The 23,695-nt window shown below is 41.8% G+C and overlaps 1 protein-coding gene across 5 annotated transcripts in view; it reads left to right on the top strand.

Annotated features, from left to right (window-relative positions):
* The first annotated feature begins 2,868 nt into the window (after nt 1-2,868).
* Nucleotides 2,869-23,695, top strand: part of SORCS1 (sortilin related VPS10 domain containing receptor 1) — a 559,188-nt gene continuing 538,361 nt past the window's right edge. For 4 of the 5 annotated variants that reach the window (XM_060125410.1, XM_060125412.1, XM_060125411.1 and 1 more), the window contains exon 1: nt 2,881-3,432. In XM_060125410.1, the coding sequence (XP_059981393.1) occupies nt 2,881-3,432 (552 nt within the window). Of the gene's footprint in view, nt 3,433-23,695 lie in introns of all 5 variants that reach the window. The other variant, XM_060125414.1, reaches the window with a different exon arrangement.

Below are 23,695 nucleotides of genomic sequence, written 5' to 3'. Positions count from 1 at the left end.
GTGGTGGCATATTTTTCATGTGCATAATGAAAAAGACTCCTAATTGGAATTATAGATCTACGCTCTCTAGTGGCCTTTTATGTCAACTATTTTGCTAACAAATGACCCGTTCCTAATGGATCATATTAATAAAACCCATTGGGTTGCTTATTGGATCGTTGGGTTGCAAACACCATGAAATAGACTAGCCCACTTTCCCCCATGATTAGCCTATTTCTTGAAGTCCTCTGGAAAAAGATGATGGTTTAGGGAATTACTGGTACTTTCTGCTTGTTGACAAAAGTTCATGGGGACCAGAGCCATAAGAAATAAAATGAATTTATTTTAAAAAAATAGTTGGAGTCAATTTCTTCTACATCTGTGTAAACTTTTTCACAAATGGATAATTAAAATCAGGCATTAAAAAAGTGCCTGCCTCTACGAATTCTCAGCAAATGGACTGAAAATGCTTTCCCTAAACTCCTTGAGGAGGAAATGTCAGCTCTACTTTCCCAAATCTTCAGGAAGAACTTCCTTTTGAAACCAAAGCAATCTAAATTTTGGTAGGGTAATGATAGACTAAGACCAGAAAATGTGAATTTACTAATTTCTTTTCCATTTTGCTTTTTCCAGTCCTATATTTGGATGGGAGTTCATTTGGGTTCTGAGTCTTTAATCTAATCTGGTTTTCCTCTCTTGGAGGAAATCTCACAGAGTGGAAAGGAGGTTAGCAGGGCATAGAAAGAAGGCATTAAGCAAAGGATCCTGCAAAGCTTTGAAAACTTTTCTGAGGAGAGGAAAACAGCTCTCCTGGGCTTTGACAAAGAGCACTTGCAATTTGGGAGGAAGGAAGTGATAACCTCTGGCTCACCTCTCCTCCATCTAGAAGCCACAACCTGCCAGTGGTCCTTTTTTAGGAGGATTCAGGCTTGGGTAGTAATGGTACTTTTGGAAGAACAGTCTGTGTCTCCTTTAATGACGAACAGGACACTCTTTTGTCCTTTTAAGTATCCAAGTTTTATGGCTGAGAAGCCTGTGCTCTTTGCATTGGCACATTTCTTGGATCAATCATGAGAACAATCATTTTAAATTTTTTTGTAACACACCTCTGGCTTGGAATAAGAGAAACTCCTCTTGTACAGCAGTAAAAAGAGTATTATTCATTAAAGAATAATGATCACGCTGTTACTTGCAAGTTGGTCCCATCACAAACTCAGGATTCAGATTTTTCAGTGAGGTTACCTTTGCAAGTGTGAGAATGAACAAACGTGTAATTAGAAACTGGGAATTGTACTATTCTGTGGTGGGATTCATTTATTCGATCAATAAAAATTCACAGAATAATTTAACAGCTACCATGTGATAAGAAAGTGTTATCTGGCTCATGAAGACTACAAAGACATGTGAAGGTATTTCAGCCCTTAGAAGCAACTTTCTATTTGAAAAAGGCTTGGATTTTGAGAAATGCTTTGTACTTTTCAAAGCCCATTCACCTACTATAAATCTTAATCTGAACTTTTGAATAGTAGCAGGGGAGCTAGGCTGGGCAGACATTATAATCATACAATTATAGAATTTTAGGAGTGAAAGGGATTTTAAAGGTCATCTAATGCAACAACTTAGTTTTAAACCTAGGAAGCTGATAGATTGCTACTTGTCATAGATTCCACAGCAAACTAATGGCAGAGCGTCCAGCACCCACATGAAGTTTCCTATTGAGTCTTAAGGCATGTGTTAGTAGCTCTGGGCTAGGCACGAATGCCACAGGATAGATGGAGCACCATGCCTCCTTTCCTGTATGTATTTGCACACAGAAATATAATAATAGGCTTACAATAAATATTTATGAATTAATGACTGACAGATTTCCTACCATGTAGGGCACTGTGTCCAAGTACTAAGGATAAAATGGCAAACAGAATGAACTGGTTACTTCTTCCAAGTTGCTCACAACGTAGCCTTCCCGTCCTCAATGAGTGTGCAGTCCCTTAGGGAAGCCAAGACACGCCCACAAAATGCAGTAAGATTGGGTTCAAATACAGTGAGTGCTTTATTTAGGAGGTCAAGGAAGAAATCTAAGCGTCATAATTGATGGGAAAATCCCCCAGAACACACACACACACACACACACACACACACACACACACACACACACACCTGCGATCTTTTAATTACATCATTCTCTGCTGATGTTGGGACACACAGACTCTTCCCAAGGTAAGGTCAAGGTGCCAACTCACTGAGACTAAGAATGGAAAGAGCAGAAGCCCACTCATCCCTATTTTCTAAACTGAAAATGACCAGGGAGGAAGAAAAAGAAAAGAAAAAAGAAACAGCTACAGAGACTGATAGAAACAAACAGGAATAGGAAGTCCCCAGCACAGTAACCACTCCGCCAGGTCCGGGCTGGCCGCCCCCACGGGAGGGGCACTCGGGCTCTGCGCGGAGGCCGGCGGCCGCGGGGGCGCACAGCGCGGCGGCGAGGAGCGGGCGGCGGCGGCGCAGGCGAGCCCAGGGGGAGGGTCGGCGGCGCCTCCAGTCCCCGCAGCCAACCGCGCGCAGCGCAGCTCGGGAGCGGGACGCAGCGCTCGAAGCCCCGGCAGCGCCCGCCCTCTCTTCCGTGTTGCCTGCCCGCGCGCCAGCGCCCGCTCCGCCCGTGACTTCACTTCGGCTCCACCCCCGCGTGGCGGCGGCTCGCTCCGTCCGAACCCGCGCTCGGCACCAGCCCAGCCCGGGCAAGCGGCCGCCACCTGCCCCGAACCGCCTCTGCCCGCCCCCACCGCGGCCCAACTTGGATGGAGTTGGGCTCCTGAGCTCCTGCTCCTCGTAGCCGGCCAGCGGAGAGCCCCGCGCCGCCACCTCCGGTCCGGGACCCCCTCTCAGCTCCTCTCCGCTCCCGCAATGGGAAAAGTTGGCGCCGGCGGCGGCTCCCCAGCCGGGCTGAGCGCGCTCCTCGCCGGCGCGGGGCTCTTAGTCCTCTGCGCCCCGGGCGCCTGCGGCGGCGGCTCCTGCGGTCCCCCGCTGCACCCCAGCTCGGCCCCACGCTGGGCTCCGACCCGAGGGGGGCTTACTCACCTGCGGCCGCGAGGCAGGGCTCCTGCCACGCCCCTGCTCGGACGCCCCCTGTTTGCAGTGGCCGCCGGAGACCGAGCGCTGTCCCTGGAGCGGGCCCCGGGCACTGGGGCGTCGGTGGCGATTGCTCCACGCTCTGACCGGAGGAGACGGAGTGGAGAGGATCAAGAGAAGGCAGAACGGGGAGAGGGCACGAGAAGACGCCCCCGGGGAGTGCTAAGGGACAGAGGGCAGCAGGAGCCTGGGACTCTGGAGCGGGACCCGGACAAAGCCACTCGCTTCCGGCTGGAGGAGCTGAAACTGACCAGCACTACGTTCGCGCTGACAGGAGACTCAGCACACAACCAAGCCATGGTCCACTGGTCTGGCCACAACAGCAGCGTGAGTATAATGGGACTGAGGGCAAAGGGGTGGAAAATGGAAAGGGTTAAAGTCGGCTGTGTGATTTGATTGAGAATTTGAGGAAATGGGGTTTCTGGACTTGAAACATTGTGCAAACTAAAGTCTTCCCTGCCCGCCTCCCCAAGGATTTAATGTCACCAACTAGGAGACCACCCCTTTCCCACCAACACCGGAGTCCTCTCCAAACCTCTAACAAAGCTTTATACAGGGCAGGCAGATCCCTCTTTCCCGTTTCTTTGGTCTCCTTTGTGTAGGATGGATCCGAAGACCAGGCAAACAGAGCGGGTTAAAGTATTCTGAATGCAGAGGTGAAAGGGTTAAAATTCCAGGCAGTCTGGTGTTCCCTCAAGTGACTTTCTCTTTAACTTGCTAGACTTATGGATGAGAGCACGTAAGATCAAAAAGTCTTTATTCGTAGCCTTTTAATTTTATTTTTATACGAAGCTCCTAACCCCCTCTTCCCGGCACGGAAGAGAAATTCAGTGGATGGCAAGGAGCCCTTAATGTATTCTGTTTCTGGGGACCAAGTGGATGCAAGTTTCAGGACGGGAACTCTCCAGCATCTTCTAACAGCACCAGCCAGTGTGTTTTGAGAGCTGGGGCTTTCCAGCCTGTGAATGAGTGGTTGTTCTCTGGCTTGATCTGTCCCAGGAAGATCAGATATGTCCCTGTGACAACAACTCCGTGTTCTCCCCCATTGCCTGATCTCCTCTAGTGAAGAGTACAGATAAAGACGTAGCTCTCCCTTTATTAAGGGGGGAGAGGGATTGCTGGATTTCCAGGAGGCTGTCACTGGGGAGCGTGGGTGCAAGTCCATGAGCTGTGTCCAAGATCAGGAAGGTTTTAGATGTTTGGAAAAGCCTGCATGTCTGGAATTTGAGGGAGCTATTCCAGTTTAAACTGCACCTGGAAACTTCAAAGAGCTGAAATAGTAAAGAAAGAGCTTTGGTGGTGATAACTGCAGGTGATTTAGAAGTATGGAAACTTCACCAGGCTGCATTGAAGCAGACAAGAAAATGAAAACCAAGGATGGGTAACTGAAAAAAAAAATCAAAGTTTCACCTTCTATCAGGTTACTGAGATTGTAGTATTTGTACTATGCACAGTCTGTGCATCCTGGTACATTTCAAAATGTTTTCAATTGTGATGTTATTGCCAGAAACCTTCCCAGGGAAGTGCCACTTTAGTGAATTGTGCTCACTGTCAGCTTTTTTAATGAAAGTTGTGAACATTTTAAAATAAGAGGCTGTCATTATGGATTCCTTGGGTACATAGATATAAATTGTATTAAGGCAAATTGTGATAAGTAGTATTTTGTATCATGTCTCTGTCCTGAGAGCCTCAGCATGGTTTTCCCTACAATTCAGCCTTCATGACCAAGGCTATGGTTTTATATGGTTCTCCGGACTGGTTTAATCAAATAATTGAAGCTGAAATTCTTTTCATTCAAGTTCCGGAGACCCTTGCCCTCATTCCTTACCTTAACTGTCCTATCTTTCATATCGTAACCACTGAAATTAATCCCCCAATTTGAACCTGAATCTTCTTAAACTGATCAGATAACTTTCGCACTGCTTTAGATGATTAACTCAAAGCTTCTAGCTTTAAGGGGCAATTTTAAACACATCAAACATATTAAATCTTGTATCAAGAAGTAAAGGACTTTGGACTCAAAATATTTCTGGCTTTTAATGTAATTCAAGCCGTAAAATATCACTCACCCATTAGACCTCTAGTTCACCTATTGAAAGATCTTGGAAAGAGCAAGAAAAGGAGAGTACATCTTTGGCAAGTTTTAAACTTCATTTAAGAAATGGTGCCAAGCACTGCCAGCCTTTTTTTTTTTTTTAAATGGTGCTTATAAACCCAGTTAGGCTTCTTAGGGTCAGGGCTTGAAGGGGTGACATGTAAGGAAGTCTGAGATAATGTAGGAAATAATCAAGGTGTTAAAAGTTGGAGCACTCAAATCGTGTAAACGAATGAGATTTCTATCCTATTAAGTCTCTCATTCTATAAGGACATACCCTCCATCCGCGCCCACTTACATACAAATTGTTGTTGTTTTTCTTCAGTGTATATAAGTAGTAGAGGAAGAGAAATAGTCTTGTATCGGTATCCTCCACAAAGTAGTCCCAGATTCCTAGAAGAGATAAAGTTTAAAATATATTTTGAAGGTAAGGGAGGCAGAAAGAAACTTTTCTAGACAACTTTGTGATGTGAAAAGCAGAGCGGAGACCTGAGTTCTGGTTCTGCCTATTTGTGGTTTGATCTTGGCAAGCTGATTGCCTGAGTGTGAATTTCCTCATCTCTAAAACAGGAGGGGAGGATGCCTGTCAGATTCATTACTGAGAATTACAGGCCAGGATATAGTTAAGAGAGTGTTGTGACTGGAAAGTACTGTATACCTCTTTGTAACTCTCATCTCATTGCACTTCACATTCCCCCCAGAGCAAGAAATCCACTATCCTAACACTGAGGACAGCAGTGGGTGGGAGCTCTCATTTTCTTCTCATTTAGCTGCTGTCCCCCATAAATCCACCCCCAGCCCATTCAGGGCCACTGGCAGTACACCTCCTCTGGACCTATCTCACCTTTAGCTAAAAGCCTTTGCTAAGTAGGGCTTCTGATGACAATAATACCTGCATTAAAGGTGTAAATGTATGGTAATTATAGGCTGCCTATCAAACTTGTGAAGAACTCTGGATCCTTCTCTCACCTCCTTCCCTTCTCCTTCCTGCCCCCTCCGCTGTTGGACTTGTGCAGTTGTGTAAGGATATGACTGTTTTGCCTTGTCCGTGGGTGTGATGTGATTCCTCTGTACTGCAGTCTAGCTTGATGGAAAGTGTTGATGGAGTTGGTGGAACACCTGGGGGGATCTTTTGGCATGAAAAGCGCTGGGTATGAATCATTTGTCATGAGCTTGGTATCGTAAGCAAGAACATATTGTTCCTACCCTACTCATCCAAGGCATGCTGTGCCCTGATCTAAATTTATAGAGTAATTCTTAGTTTGTTAAAATATATATTTGTCTATACCTATGTATGATGGGGATGCGTTTATTCCTTATTTCCAAGGAATTTCAAAGTGCTACACTCCTTAATCCTTACAATATCCCTGTTAGGTAATAGACAGGTGTCAAGTGTTAATATCTCTTTTTCATATTTTTATGCTGGAGTCAATTTGAATATTTCAGTTCACTGTCTTGTCCCTTTCTCACTAGAAGTAGTGTTACAAATTGTTAACAGAGGCTTTTACTTGACATATCTTGCTGTTATGACATCTTTAATACTGCATTTATTGTAGTGAATGACGATCTGGTTGGTTTTCATGTAATTCTTTGCCTTTTGTTATTCTGGGACTTGACATTTACCATCCACCCTTAGTGAGTAAACTGAGTCCCAGTGAGTCAGGTTTCTGAGTAGATGTCTTACATTCATCGTTTCACTTAATTTTCACAAAAATGTTATGAGTAGTTATTATTACCCCCATTACATTAATGAGGAAACTGAGGCTCCAGAAGGCTAAACGACTTGCCAAGAAGATATAACGGTTCAGTGGCAAAGCAGAGGCTGGCACCCAGGGTGATCCGACTTCAAAACCCCACAGAAGGGCTTGTCTTAGAGACTTTAAGGTAGGACAGAAAAACTCAGACCTTTGGGGGTCTGTATTTTAAATAATCCTGTTTCGGGTAGATTTCAGATGGTGGTGAAGGAAGACATAGTCTTAGCTGGAAGCTCTATCTCTTTGTAGAAAAGCAAGGACTATGTAACATGTGCCTGTCACATTGCACCCTTTACCTTAAAGTAGTGATTTGGCTGTTCTCTTATCCACCCACATCTTCATCTTTACTGAGACATGGAATCTGTACCTGATGATTCATTGAGCACGAGGTAATGTGCCATCATTCAGCTTTCAGATGTGGCGTTCTTCAGGAATAGACTCCTCTTCTAAGTTAATTACAAATATGATTTTATAAAGAGTTGCCTATGAACACTTGATTTGGCTATACATTTTGACGTAAGTTTTTTTACCTTTTTTTCCAAAGTAAACTGATGAAGGATTTTAGATTTCTCTAGCAAGCCACATAATAACCTTCTCTGATCAGTGTTTTATGCTGTTAATGGGTGTTAACATGGTATGACATGGAAGGCAGTGGGTTTGGAAGCAGATTTGAGTTTGAATGTTAGCTCTCCTGCTTCCCAGCACTTTGCTTTGAGCAAGACACTTAAATTCTTTGAGTTTCTGTTTTCTCAACTAAAATATGGGGAGGGCACGTCTTTTTCTGTTTGTTTGGTTTTTTTTTTTCCCCAGAAGATTTGACATCACATATGCAAACTGGCTGGTACATAGTAAGTGCTCAATAAATGCTACTTCTTATTTTTGTAGAAGAAATACTTCTCTACTGGGTTTTTAAGACTCCTGGGTTATAGTCCTGGCTGTACACAAAAATTAGATATGTAGTGACAGCCTGTAAAAATTTTGTGGCCTCAATTTTATCCTCTGTAAAATGACACAAATAGGCCAGAGCATCACTGAAATCCCTTACAGGTTGAAATTCATTAAAAATTTTTGTCAACCTGTAGGTATTGTGCACCTACTACATCTAAATAAAGTCCACTGGGAGTGTTCAGGATGCAGAATTGACACAATGACCTATACCCTTGACCTGTAAGTGAGCAAGCCTTTCATTTCACAAGATTCTTCCTCTTTCCATGGTTTATATGCACATCTGTTAATAGGAAATTAAGGCATTTGAGACCCAAGCAGGCATTGCAGCAAAATATAGTTTATTAGGTTTATTGTATCATATCTTCAGGTTAAGGCACTTGGTATCTTTGAACAAAAAAAGTGCTTAATGTGAAATTGGAAAGTAAAGATCTCTTAAGATATTTTAATGGGATTTTCTAGACTCATCAGTGTTGACTCTGGGAACTATGTCCACATCCTTTTTTTTTTTTTTTCCTTTGCGGTACGCGGGCCTCTCAGTGTTGTGGCCTCCCCCGTTGCGGAGCACAGGTTCCGGACGCTCAGACTCAGCGGCCATGGCTCACGGGCCCAGCCACTCTGCGACATGTGGGATCTTCCCAGACCGGTGCACGAACCCGTGTCCCCTGCATCAGCAGGCGGACTCTCAACCACTGTGCCACCAGGGAAGCCCCTGTCCACATCCTTTTAAAGAAGGACCCCAGAAACTCATAAACTAGGGTAGAGAAGCTGGTGCAATTGTCTAATTTATTTAAGAGAATAATAATTGCTCACATTTAAGGTGAGATTGTCATATGGCAGCATTATGCTAAGAAGCTTACACAAATTATCATATTTACTTTTAATTCTATGAATGGGTATTGAGTCCTAATATTTGTCAGGCATTGATAGTAGGGACATATGTGGAGTGATGCGCAAAGATGAAAAGAAATGATACCTGCCCTCAGAGAGCTTTCAGTTTGCTGCCCAAACAATGCTCTGAAGAGGTAGCAGAAGGTAAGTGTCCTCTGAGGGTGTCACATGCTATAGGAGTTCAGAGGAGGGATGGGCAGGCATCTTCTGGCTGGGGTGGTCTCCAAACTTCATTGCAAAGCAGGTGTTTCAACTGAACCTTGAAATGTAGAGAAATTTTTAATTAAAAGATGGAGATTATTACAAGGATATTTTGAGCTGAGTGGATGGTGTGAGGAAAGGTCGAGCGTAGAGATGTAAAGGTTCCTATCTATATCAAGGAAGTTAACTACATTAAATGTAAACTATGTTTAACTAAGGTCTTAACCTTAGAAATAGTTTTTAAAATATGATTTAAGCAAAAACATATACACACCCATCTCCTAGTGAGCTTGGCTGTATTCCAGGCCCCCAAAGAAACTAAAAACCTCTATGGTCACGTGAAGGCATAACTACCCTTATTTGCACATTAAATTTCAGCTGGAGTCATCATTGTTTCATTTTTACCTTGACATTTTTCACACGCAGTTTTCACAGACAGACTTTCTTTTGTTTAAGTTCTTGATTAGAAATATCAGTAGCTGGGCTGCCCGGAGGGTAGATTAATTTGGCTCCCTGACAACTTCTGTTCACTAAACGTATGTAATCTGTTTGTCCTGTCTTTATGTATGTCTCAGTTACTGTCCTTTATCTCTGGCCGGAAAGGGTGGAGAATACATCTGTGTGTCCTAGAGGGGAAACTAGCCAGTGTCCCTACAGTGGCCAACAGGATGGCAGAGAAGAGGCGTGGTCAGCGTGATGTTGGAACCAGGCTCCAGGAAAGGGCAGTGGTGACTCCTGAGGAGTGCGCCTCCTTCTCCCTTGGGATGGATGGAACAATCAAATGGTTGGCAAGAAACAAAGCTGGACTCTTACTGTGCACAGTTTATAAGGAAGAAGAGAGCCTATTCTAAAATGTAGGTAGGAGGATAAAAAGGACGTGAATGCTCTGCAGGAAATGCTACAGGAAATTTTACACGTGTATAAAAGATATTGTGTCTATTTCTAGAGCACTCCTGAATGTCCTTATACCACTTTAGATCGGTTATAGCCCTTTTCTTTTGCAAAATGCTTCAGTTTTCAAAGATGGGAACATTACTTCCATGACTTCAGTTTTATTTTCACCACAGTCCTAGGAGATAGGAAAGACAGATATCATCCGCGTTTCTCAAAGAGGGAAAGCAGGGCGTTGGTATTAAGCAAGTCCGTTAGTGGAAGGACAGGGTCAAACACGTTTTGTCACACTGTACAACTGATTCTCGGTTTGGAACACCACTGGCTTTCCACAGCCAGGAGATGGGACGCAGCTGCATCCTAGCCTCACAGTTTGCCTCAAGCCTATGCACCTGTGTGTCCATAATGGTTGCCATTGAGGGATGAAGTATGGAGGTTGGCCATGGAGCTCCTGAGTTCCAGGCTCAGCTATTCAAGTTATTTATCCTGGGCTTCAGCGCAAGGACAAAAATCATGTACTTGGCATTGTTTAAATCTTTAAAAAGGGACCCTGAGGAGAGGAGATGGGACTTTTTACAGGTGAGGGGTCTCCGGCAGTAAATAACCCATCTATCATGTATGTTCCACTGCTAATGGTCTTTGGAGATGAGATTGCTTATCACTGGGCTTATTGCAGCAGGGGGTTGGGGAGAAGAGGGGGAGAGTCAAGTCCTCCCCTCTTCAGTTGTCTTAGGCCTGTGAAATCTAGTTGAAAATAATATTAAGTATGGTCTTCGTCAAAGGAAACTAGAGCTTCAACTGTGGGGAGCAGCATTAGTCAAACTGAAGGAGTGCCTTGTTGACGCTAATGGATTTTATTTGCTCAAGGATTATAATAGAGATCCCAGCTGTTGCCTTCTCTACTTCCTCTAACTTTTGGGTGCGGGGTGGGGTAGGTGGGGGAAGGGAGCAAAGGAGAGTTTGCTGCACACTAGGGATAGCTCTCTGCAGCCAGATGAGCTACATTGATTATAAGAGAAATCGCTCTTAATGACAATAATATAAATAGCCATCAATTTAGTGACCAGATTCCCTGGAAGTACATTCTAGGGCATCACCACGTTATTCACTTCATCCTCACACCACCCTTACAAACTAGATGTCATTATCCTCATTCGAAAGCCAAGGAAGTCAAGGCTTAAAGATCTTGCAAAGGAAACCATAAACAAGACCAAAAGACAACCCTCAGAATGGGAGAAAATACTTGCAAATGAAGCAACTGACAAAGGATTAATCTCCAAAATTTATAAGCAGCTCATGCAGCTCAATAACAAAAAAACAAACAACCCAATTCAAAAATGGGCAGAAGACCTAAATAGACATTTCTCCAAAGAAGATATACAGATTGCCAACAAACACGTGGAAGGATGCTCAACATCACTAATCATTAGAGAAATGCAAATCAAAACTGCAATGAGATATCATCTCACACCAGTCAGAATGGCCATCATCAAAAAATCTAGAAACAATAAATGCTGGAGAGGGTGTGGAGAAAAGGGAACACTCTTGCACTGCTGGTGGGAATGCGAATTGGTACAGCCACTATGGAGAACAGCATAGAGGTTCCTTAAAAAACTACAAATAGAACTACTATATGACCCAGCAATCCCACTACTGGGCATATACCCTGAGAAAACCATAATTCAAAAAGTGTCATGTACCAAAATGTTCATTGCAGCTCTATTTACAATAGCCCGGAGATGGAAACAACCTAAGTGTCCATCATCGGATGAATGGATAAAGAAGATGTGGCACATATATACAATGGAATATTACTCAGCCATAAAAAGAAACAAAATTGAGCTATTTGTAATGAGGTGGATGGACCTAGAGTCTGTCATACAGAGTGAAGTAAGTCAGAAAGAGAAAGACAAATACCGTATGCTAACACATATATATGGAATTGAAGAAAAAAAAAAGTCATGAAGAACCTAGGGATGAGATAGGAATAAAGACACAGACCTACTGGAGAATGGACTTGAGGTTATGGGGAGGGGGAAGGGTAAGCTGTGACAAAGTGAGAGAGTGGCATGGACATATATACACTACCAAACGTAAAATAGATAGGTAGTGGGAAGCAGCCGCATCGCACGGGGAGATCAGCTCAACTCAGTGCTTTGTGGCCACCTAGAGGGGTGGGATAGGGAGGGTGGCAGGGAGGGAGACTCCAGAGGGAAGAGATTTGGGAACATATGTATATGTATAACTGATTCACTTTGTTATAAAGCAGAAACTAACACACCATTGTAAAGCAATTATACTCCAATAAAGATGTAAAAAAGAAAAAAACAAAGATCTTGCCTGAGGTCACCGAGCTCGAAGGTGGTGGGGGCAGACATAGAATTTGATTTTTCCCCTTTCTGGCTCCAGAGCTTTTTCTATTTGATCATGCTCTCCCTTCGTCGGCGTTTATCTCTGAATTTCTTTAGAGAGAACTTGACAAGTCAGTGCGGAGGGGTGGTGGGAGAACTCTTGGCAAGAGCACCCCATCTCGGGGCGCTCCCTTTCACAACACCCCCATCTCAGGTCCCTGACCTGATACACTTTACGAGGTAATAAGCTGCTATGTGATGGAGCTTGATCAAAGCCCTCACCTCCCCCGTCCTCTCCCCAGTGTGGATCATCTAGGGTTATTAGTGTGTGTCATCTTGTTATCCTGGGAGGATGTGTAGGATGTGCCGATTGGTTTCTCCCTGCTGGCTAATGACCCTAGAATGACAGTGTGGACAACTTGTTCACTCTTTAAAGGAGGTACTAATAAGAATCATGTTATCAGGCAACCAACTTATCATGTTGTGCCCCGAAGCCAAAGGATTGATGCCTCTAGTGGTCTTCCTTTAATCAGAGTTGCAGGGGCTATTGAGACACAAAACTGTGGGCCGTGGATCCAGGGCCTATGGAGGGAGGTTAAAAGTAAAAGGTCTTTCCCTATCTCAATACTTCCCAAAGTGCACTCTTGATTAGAATCATTAAAGGGGAAAAAAAGCTCTTTTAGGCATGGTTGTGACCCTGCTTAGAAACCTGTCTGCAGCACTCTTTACCCTGCCTTGCATTTTTCTGAGTTGGTGGAGGAATTCTTACCTGAGCAGGCATGGGCTCTCTCCTTGGGCACTTAGGGCAGCGTTTCCCAGAGTTTGTCATCATGGAACCTGCTTTTGAATCTGCTGATGGGGAGTGGGAATCTTTATGTTTTTCAAACTCCCTTAGGAACACTAAAGGTTGAAAATAATTTTCCTAAAATCTATGTGTGAGTTTTGGGGTCCCTGAACCCCTTCCATTGTCTGTACAATCTTATGTCAATATGCTTTACTTTTCCCCAAGGAGAGCTGAAGCCCAAAGCTTTTATTAGCTTTTCAATGAAAATTATGACCCCAATGGTGAGGACCCGCTAGATGGTTCTCTAAGAGAAGAAGAGATGATTACATGGCACGGCACTGGTGCCCCAGGCAGAGGAAGATGGTACCTTTCTGCAAGATGGTGCTATTTCTACACTGAATATATTCTATGCAGTTATCTTTCCTGGATGTCCATATGACCATGGGCAAAACAAGTGGCTAAAAGAGTACATTATTTTAAATATAACGTAATGTTTAGTGATTGGTTTGAATTCCCACTCCTAGGTATGCTAACTTGAGCAATAAGCTTTGTAATTCTGTACCTTAGTTGCCTCATCTGTTTAATGGAAATAATAGTGGTATACTTTCTATATGGTTTCTTGATGGTTGAAAGAGACAATAGATATAAAAACGCTGAAAGTGGCATCTGCCATAGAGTAAGCAATCAGTAAACATTAGCTATTATTATTATCGTCATTACTGTGTTAGTACTAGTACTAATAATGCTCGAGTATGATGTACTAAAAGACGTTTGTAATATGTTGCTCATTGCTTCTGTTTCTGTATTTATGTTTTTTCATTCCAGTTCCATTTTCTTATAAGGAGGCCAGGACTCTCTTCTGCTCTTTTTCTTGGCATGCCTTTCAGCATCTCCAGCTATTTGCACATGATGGTTGTAATAGGGTTCTGGACCCAATTTCCAGTGTGTGGGTTGGGGGCTGATAGGTTCCACAGGGACAATCAATTCTCTGACACCAGCTGGGTGTCCAACAATTTAACTCAATTCTGACACTGTCTACACAGAGGTCACATCAGATTTCACAGGTTAAGGACTCAGTCCCACAAAACTGTCCCCCCCACCTCCCACTTCCAAGGCCAGCCCCAAGTCCAGGTTATCACCTGTGCTTCTGAGCGACAGGCTATAGATTGGAAGGTTCAACGACTCCCTTCTTGGGTTTGATTAATTGGCTAGAGTTGCTGGCTCACAGAACTCAAGAAACGTTTCACCTACTAGATTACCAGTTTATTTTTAAGGATGCAACTCAGGGACAGCAGATGGAAGAGATGCCTAGGGCAAGGTATGGAGAAAGAGCGTGGAGCCTCCCTTTGCTCTCTGAGTGCACCATTCTTCCTGAATCTCCACCTGTTCACCAACCTGGAAGCTCTCGGAACCCTGTCTTTTTGGGTTTTTATGGAGGTTTCATTACATCAGCACAGTTGAATAAATCATTGGCCATTGGCCGTTGATTCAAACTCCAGCACCTATCCCCTCCCCAGAGGTCAAGGGGGCTGGACTGACAGTTTCAACCCTCTGATCACATGGTTGGTTTTTTGGCAACTGGCCAACATCCTTAACTGTGGTCTGAAGTCACGTAATTAAACTCTCATCACAGGAAAACCCAGGGGTTTGAGGGGCTCTGTGCCAGAAATGGGCACTAAGACAAAATGTATGTTTCTTATTATAAATCACAATATCACAACTAGCTTACTAAATATTTTGCTGTTTTATTTGCCGTATCCTTGGGGAAAACTGGCTTTCATATAAAATAAATGACCCATGACTTTCCATATGAGTGTTGTAGAATATTCAGCCATTAAAAGATTGCTTATATGTTTATATATATATATAAAAATTATATTTATATTTATACATTATTTATAAATAAATATATCTATATATATTTATTTTGGGAAAGCTTCCACAAAATACCAGAAAGAGGAAATAAAATAATACATAAATAATAAAATATAAAATAGTACAGATGTAAGCCCCACAAAGTAAGGGTTTCTTTTTTTTTTTTTAACTGGGTTGTTGCCTTGTATATCCCAAGTCCCTAGACTTAGAAGTGGCTCAATATATGTATATATATTTTTGGAATTTTTGAATTTTATTTTTTTATACAGCAGGTTCTTATTAGTTATCCATTTTATACATATTAGTGTCTACATGTCAATCCCAATCTCCCAGTTCAACGCCCCCCCGCACCCCCCCAAACTTTACCCCCTTGGTGTCCATACGTTCTCTACATCTGTGTCTCAATTTCTGCCCTGTAAACTGGTTCATCTCTACCATTTTTCTAGGTTCCACATATGCCTTAATATACGATATTTGTTTTTCTCTTTCTGACTTACTTCACTCTGTATGACAGTGTCTAGATCCATCCGCATCTCTACAAGTGACCCAATTTTGTTCCTTTTTATGGCTGAGTAATATTCCATTGTATATATTTACCACATCTTCTTTATCCATTCATCTGCAGATGGGCATTTAGGTTGCTTCCATGACCTGGCTATTGTAAATAGTGCTGCAATGAACATTGGGGTACATGTGTCTTTTAGAATTATGGTTTTCTCAGGGTATATGCCCAGTAGTGGGATTGCTGGGTCATATGGTAATTCTACTTTTAGTTTTTTAAGGAACCTCTGTACTCTTCTCCATAGTGGCTGTATCAATTTACATTCCCACCAACAGTGCAAGAGGGTTCCCTTTCTTCCACACCCTCTCCAGCATTTGTTGTTTGTAGATTTTCCGATGACGCCCATTCTAACTGGTGTGAGGTGATACCTCATTGTAGTTTTGATTTACATTTCTCTAATAATTAGTGATGTTGAGTAGCTTTTCATGTGCTTCTTGGCCCCCGTATGTCTTCTTTGGAGAAATGTCTATTTAGGTCTTCTGCCCATTTTTGGATTGGGTTGTTTGCTTTTTTAATACTGAGCTGCATGAGCTGTTTATATATTTTGGAGATTAATCCTTTGCCTGTTGATTCGTTTGCAAATATCTTCTCCCATTCTGAGGGTTGTCTTTTCATCATGTTTGTAGTTTCCTTTGCTTTGCAAAAGCTTTTAAGTTTCATTAGGTCCCATTTGTTTATTTCTGTTTTTATTTCCATTACTCTAGCAGTCCCTCAAGACTGCTTTGGCTATTAGGGGTCTTTTGTGTCTCCATACAAATTGTAAGATTTTTTGTTCTAGTTCTGTAAAAAATGTAACTGGTAATTTGATAGGGATTGCATTGAATCTGTAGATTGCTTTGGGTAGTATAGTCATTTTCACAATATTGATTCTTCCAATCCAAGAACACAGTATATACCTCTCCATCTGTTTTTGTCATTTTGATTTCTTTCATCAGTGTCTTATAGTTTTCTGAGTACAGGTCTTTTACCTCCTTAGGTAGGTTTATTCCTGGTATTTTATTCTTTTTGTTGCAATGGTGAATGGGATTGTTTCCTTAATTTCTCTTTCTGATCTTTCATTGTTAGTGTATAGGAATGCAAGAGATTTCTGTGCATTAATTTTGTATCCTGCAACTTTACCAGATTCATTGAGTAGCTCTAGTAGTTTTCTGGTAGCATCTTTAGGATTCTCTATGTATAGTATCATGTCATCTGCAGTGACAGCTTTACTTCTTCTTTTCTGATTTGGATTCCTTTTATTTCTTATTCTTCTTTGATTGCCCTGGCTAGGACTTCCAAAACTCTGTGGAATAATAGTGGTGAGAGTGGATATCCTTGTCTTATTCCTGATCTTAGAGGAAATGCTTTCAGTTTTTCAACATTGAGAATGATGTTTGCTGTGGGTTTGTTGTATATGGACTTTATTATGTTGAGGTAGGTTCCCTCTATGTCCAATTTCGGTGTTGAATTTTGTTGAAAGCTTTTTCTGCATCTATTGAGATGATCACATAGATCTTATGCTTCAATTTGTTAATATGGTGTATCACATTGATTGATTTGCATATATTGAAGAATCCTTGCATCCCTGAGATAAATCCCACTTGATCATGGTGTATGATCCTTATACTGTGTTGTTGGATTCTGTTTGCTAGTATTTTGTTGAGGATTTTTGCATCTATATTCATCAGTGTTATTGGTCTGTAATTTTCTTTTTTTGTAGTATCTTTGTCTGGTTTTGGTATCAGGGTGATGGTGGCCTCATAGAATGAATTTGGGAGTGTTCTTTCCACTGCAATTTTTTGGAAGAGTTTGAGGAAGATGGGTGTTAGCTCTTCTCTAAATGTTTGATAGAATTCACCTGTGAAGCCATCTGGGCCTGGACTTTTGTTTGTAGGAAGATTTTTAATCACAGTTTCAATTTCATTAGCTGTGATTGGCATGTTCATATTTTCTATTTCTTCTTGGTTCAGTCTTGGAAGGTTGTACCTTTCTAAGAATTTGTCCATTTATTCCAGGCTGTCCATTTTATTGGCATAGAGTTGCTTGTAGTATTCTCTTATGATGCTTTATATTTCTGTTGTGTCCGTTGTAACTTCTCCTTTTTCATTTCTAATTTTCTTGATTTGAGTCTTCTCCCTCTTTTTCTTGATGAGTCTGGCTAAAGTTTTATCAATTTTGTTTATCTTCTCAAAGAACCAGCTTTTAGTTTTATAGACCTTTACTATTGTTTTCTTTGTTTCTATTTCATTTATTTCTGCTCCGATCTTTATGATTACTTTCCTTCTACTAACTATGGGTTTTGTTTGTTATTCTTTCTAAATTCCTTTAGGTGTACGGTTAGATTGTTTATTTGAGATGTTTCTTGTTTCTTGAGGTAGGATTGTATTGCTATAAAATTCCCTCTTAGAACTGCTTTTGCGGCACCCCATAGGTTTTGGATTGTCGTGTTTTCATTGTCATTTTTCTCTAGTATTTTTTGATTTCCCCTTTGATTTCTTCAGTGATCTCTTGGTTATTTAGTAGCGTATTGTTTAGCCTCCATGTGTTTGTGTTTTTGCTTTTTTTTCCCTGTAATTGATTTCTAATCTCATAGCATCGTGGTTGGAAAAGATGCTTGATATGATTTCAATTTTCTTAAATTTACCAAGGCTTGATTTGTGACCCAAGATGTGATCTATCCTGGAGAATGTTCTGTGCGCACTTGAGAAGAAAGTGTAATCTGCTGTTTTTGGATGGAATGTCCTATAAATATCAATTAAATCTATCTGGTCTATTGTGTCATTTAAAGCTTCTGTTTCTGTATTAATTTTCTGTCTGGATGATCTGTCCATTGGTGTAAGTGAGGTGTTAAAGTCCCCCATTATTATTGTTTTACTGTCAATTTCTTCTCTTATAGCTATTAGCAGTTGCCTTATGTATTGAGGTGCTCCTATGTTGGATGCATATCTATTTAGAATTGTTATATCTTCTTCTTGGATTGATCCCTTGGTCATTATGTAGTGTCCTTCCTTGTCTCTTGTAACATTCTTTATCTTAAAGTCTATTTTATCTGATATGAGTATTGCTACTCCAGCTTTCTTTTGATCTCCATTTGCATGGAATATCTTTTTCCATCCCCTCACTTTCAGTCTGTATGTGTCCCTAGGTCTGAAGTGTGTCTCTTGTAGACAGCATATCTATGGGTCTTGTTTTCATATCCATTCAGTGAACCTGTGTCTTTTGGTTGGAGCATTTAATCCATTCACACTTAAGGTAATTATTGATATGTTTTTCCTGTTACCACTTTCTTAATTGTTATGGGTTTGTTTTTTTAGGTCCTTTTCTTCTCTTGTGTTTCCCACTTAGAGAAGTTTCTGTAGCATTTGTTGTAGAGCTGGTTAGGTGGTGCTGAATTCTCTTAGCTTTTGCTTGTCTGTAAAGCTTTTGATTTCTCTGTCAAATTTGAATGAGATCCTTGCCAGATAGAATAAGCTTGGTTGTAGGTTCTTCCCTTTCATCACTTTAAATATATCGTGCCACTTCCTCTGGCTTGTAGAGTTTCTGCTGAGAAATCAGCTGTTAACCTTATGGGAGTTCCCTTGTACGTTATTTGTCGTTTTTCCCTTGTTGCTTTTAATAATTTTTCTTTGTCTTTAATTTTTGTCAGTTTGATTACTATGTGCCTCGGCGTGTTTCTCTTTGGGTTTATCCTCCCTGTTCTTGGGTTTATCCTGCCTTTGCTTCCTGGACTTGGGTGGCTATTTCCTTTCCCATATTAGGGAAGTTTTTGACTACAATCTCTTCAAATATTTTCTCAGGTCCTTTCTCTCTTTCTTCTCCTTTTGGAACCCCTATAATGCGAATGTTGTTGAGTTTAATGTTGTCCCAGAAGTCTCTTAGGCTGTCTTCATTTCTTTTCATTCTTTTTTCTTTATTCTCTTCTGTGGCAGTGAATTCCACCATTCTGTCTTCCAGGTCACTTATCTGTTCTTCTGCCTCAGTAATTCTGCTATTGATTCCTTCTAGTGTATTTTTCATTTCAGTTATTGTATTGTTCAACTCTGTTTGTTTGTTCTTCTAGGTCTTTGTTAAACATTTCTTGCATCTTCTTGATATTTGCCTCCATTCTTTTTCCTAGGTGCTGGATCATCTTCATTATCATTATTTTGAATTATTTTTCAGAAGGTTGCCTATCTCTACTTCATGTAGTTGTTTTTCTGGGGTTTAATCTTGTTCCTTCATCTGATAGAATGTCCTCTGCCTTTTCATTTTGTCTGTCTTTCTGTGAATGTGGTTTTCCACAGGCTGCAGAATTGTAGTACTTCTTGCTTCTGCTGTCTGCCCTCTAGTGGATGAAGCTATCTAAGAGGCTTGTGCAAGCTTCTTGATGGGAGGGACTGGTGGTGGGTAGAGCTGGGTGTTGCTCTGCTGGGCAGAGGTCAGTAAAACTTTAATCTGCTTGACTGCTGATGGGTGGGGTTGGGTTCCCTCCCTGTTGGTTGTTTGGCCTGAGGTGACCCAACACTGGAGCCTACCCAGCTCTTTGGTGGGGCTAATGGCAGACTCTGGGAGGGCTCACACCACGGAGTACTTCCCAGAACTTTTGCTGCCAGTGACCTTGTCCCCCCAGTGAGCCACAGCCACCCCCCACCTCTGCAGGAGACCCTCCAACACTAGCAGGTAGGTCTGGTTCAGTCTCCTATGGCCTCACTGCTCCTTCCCCGGGTCCCGATGCGCACACTACTTTGTGTGTGCCCTCCAAGTGTAGAGTCTCTGTTTCCCCTAGTCCTGTCAAAGTCTTGCAGTCAAATCCCTCTAGCTTCAAAGTCTGATTCTCTAGGAATTCCTCCTCCCATTGCCAGACCCCCAGGTTGGAAAGCCTGACGTGGGCTCAGAACCTTCACTCCAGTGGGTGGACTTCTGTGGTATAAGTGTTCTCCAGTTTGTGAGTCACCCACCCAGCAGTTATGGGATTTGATTTTATTGTGATTGCGCCCCTCCTACCGTCTCATTGTGGCTTCTCCTTTGTCTTTGGATGTGGGGTATCTTTTTTGGTGAGTTCCAGTGTCTTCCTGTTGATGATTGTTCAGCAGTTAGTTGTGATTCCAGTGCTCTCACAAGAGGGAGTCTAAATGGCTTCTTAAGTTTACTTCTACCTTTGAAATTCTCTCAATTTGTCCATAGTTTTGGTGTTGTTGTTTTTCCGTAAGTGTGCATTGCTTGATTTATTTTTTAAAGTTATTTGAAAAGTGGGGGGGGGGAGAAACAAACAAAACGGGAGAGAGTAAGCAAGTTTGTGAACTTGGACACATTAGAATTGCATTCCAGACAACTGAACTTGACAAAGAGCCCAAGTTCAAGTTTCCTGACTTGCTTTCAGTCCCTATTATTGGGAAGGAGCCTGTGCCCAGGGTTTTTGTGAAGCGGCAAGATCACTCTGCATCTCTCTTCCTTCTTTTTGTGGTGTGCAGCAGCAGGGGCTTCCAGGCCTTTTGTTTATTGTCCTCTTTGTTGATTACAGAGAGAGAGATCTGGAGGTAATTTCACCCACCTGACTACACCTGCTGAAAACTCTAGTAGCTTCCAGTCCCCGATAAAGAAGCATGCATTTTAATTTAAATCTCAGTCTCTTTCTTGATCTTGGACTCCATCTCTCCATCATATATGTGTATTTAAGTGAATACATCATAGATGTGGGCATCCCAGGCATCTCTGTACATTCAGAGCAACTTAACGCACTGATGTCTTTAAGTATCTGCTCTTAAAAGTGAAATACTAAATTTTGTTATATGGCCACAGTGAGGATGTTTACTGACTGTGAGAGCTGAATGGAAGATGATCTCCAGAATGAGGAGAGAGATAAAGAAACCAAGAGGAAGAGACTGAGAGACAATGGAAGCCAAGAGATGGAAAAAGAGAATGAATAAGGGGAGAAGAAGAGAGAGAGTATAGGATCATGACAGAGGCAGAGAGAGACAGAGAGCAATTCAGAGACAGGAGAAGTGGACTAAGAAAGAGGAGGATAAAGAGAAGGCGAGGGGCAATGAGCCAGTGATACTGTGTACTGGGAAGGGCAGATGGAGAGACAAAGACAGCCTTGTAACAAACACGTGGAGACAGAGTAAGTCACAGAAAGAGAGTTAGAGAGGAAAACAAGAAAGGAAAAGTGTCAGTGAGTAGAGAGAACTTGTTATCAATTCATAAAATGTGAAGAGTAGAGCAAATTTCTACTTAGTCTGACCGTATTCTTTCCACTGTAGCAACAGCACATCTCTGGCCTTTGGCCCTGGGGGGTTTCACACCCAGCCAGTCTTGTTGCTAGCATCAGCCAGTCTTGCATGTGGGACAGCTCTGAGAGCCATATATGTTGGTGAGCTGGGTGTAGGGTGGAAGGGGTGCATGCAGTATTTATGCATTTTAAAGAATCCCTTAAATCCCTTCAGGAAATAGGATTGATGGTCTGGAAGGTGGAAGGGCAACTTTTAACATTTCCTTTTATACTAGTCCGTGCTATTTTGAATTTTTAATGGGAATGCATTTCTTTAATAATAAAAATCCTAAGATGTTTTAAGTGGCTGTTGAGTCAGCACAGTGCTGAGTTCTGGGAATACAAAGATAAATAACACCTGATCTTTACCCTTGACGGTGCATATTCTGGTGGAAATAGACAGACACATAAACAGATAAATAGCAATTTAGTGTGATAAACACATAATAGCTGTAATAGAGTTTTGTGCAAAGTGCTATGGGAGCAAAGATGAGTGGGGGACAACTAATTTTTTTTTTTTTTCCTGAGAGTAGGAGGCAAGGCTTTAAAGGGAAGTGACATTTAAGACAGGTCTTTATACAAGGTTAGGAGTTTTGCAGACAGGATAGGGTTGGGCAGGAGGAAAGGCCACTCCTGCCCATTTTAAACTCCCCAGATCTTGGGTCAACAAGTGGTGACTGAAATGGTACTTTCTTTCTTCATCATCTCAGTGTCCAAGATATTTGGAATCAAGGCTCACAGTGTGTTTAAATATCAGATTAGACTCCCCAGTTTAAAATGTTCTGTTAAGTACTTGGCCTCAAACTGGCCAAAAAATCTGATTTTTCCAAAGGGAAAAGTTGTTCCCTTGAATCTTTACACACCCATGTGTGCTTGCACATGCATGCACCCAGATGCACAAACAATTTTAAAGTATTTCTATCTTCTCTATTCACAGTAGAATTTGATTAACTAAGCAATCATGGGATTTTTGTTGGCCATTCTATATGTTTTAAAGAGTTAAAAGTGGGTGTTTATATCATTTTCTTGATCATGCTTCCCTAGTCAATATGGGAAACTGGGTGCATTAGGATGAATTGGATTGTCACCACTTAGGATTGGAGTATGATTATTCAAGGCAGTAAGAGAATGCACTAGAGCCCACATCAGTGTTACCCAGACTTAAGTGGTTATGCCTTACAAGTAGAAGACAAAGCATACATAAAGTAAATACATAGAAAATTACCAAAGAATAAATTTGGCTTTTAACTGGTTGTCCCCTTTACCTCCTTCTTGTCTACAAAGAAGAAAAAAGATAAAGAAAAAAGAACAGAAGGGGGTAGCTGGTGAGGAAAGGCATGGCCAGAGTTAGGGGGAGCATATGCTCTTAGAACCCACTCACCAGCTCATGAGTGGGTGAAAAGACACTTCCCTGGCCTTTGAGTTCTTCCCTTTCCATCCTTATAACTTTCAAACAGACTGTGGCTTGAGATGATGTTACAATGTCCAGATCTACCTTTGAGGTATCCTGATTTAGGAATTTTTGCCTAGCATTTTGTGCTACTGTAGTAGATTAAATGACTCAGGAATTTTATCATTTTGAGACAGAAATGACTTGGGAATGACTTTTTCAGCTGTTAACAAATATGTCCTTAGATATATAAATGACTATTCCCAAAGAGTAGGATGAGGTCTACTATGATCTGAATGTTTGTGTTCTTCCCACAAGCCATATGTTGAAATCTAACCCCCAACCTGATGGTATTAGGAGGTAAGGCTTTCAGGAGGTAATTAGGTCATGAGGATGGAGCCCTTATGAATGAGATTAGTGCCCTTGTAAAAGTGACCTATGGAACTCCCTTGTCCTTTTTACCATGTAAGAACATGGCAAGAAGACACCATCTATGAACCAGGAAGTGGGCCCTCACCAGATACTGGATCTTATGACATTTTGACCTTAGGCTTCCTAGGCTAAAGAACTGTGAGAAATAAATGTCTGTTGTTTATAAACCACCTAGTCTATGGTATCTTCTTAT

The sequence above is a fragment of the Lagenorhynchus albirostris genome, chromosome 16, assembly GCF_949774975.1.
Source record: "Lagenorhynchus albirostris chromosome 16, mLagAlb1.1, whole genome shotgun sequence".
Classification (NCBI taxonomy): Eukaryota; Metazoa; Chordata; class Mammalia; order Artiodactyla; family Delphinidae; genus Lagenorhynchus; species Lagenorhynchus albirostris.
The sequence above is the reverse complement of the archived record's forward strand: the minus strand, read 5'-3'. Positions and strand labels throughout refer to the sequence as shown.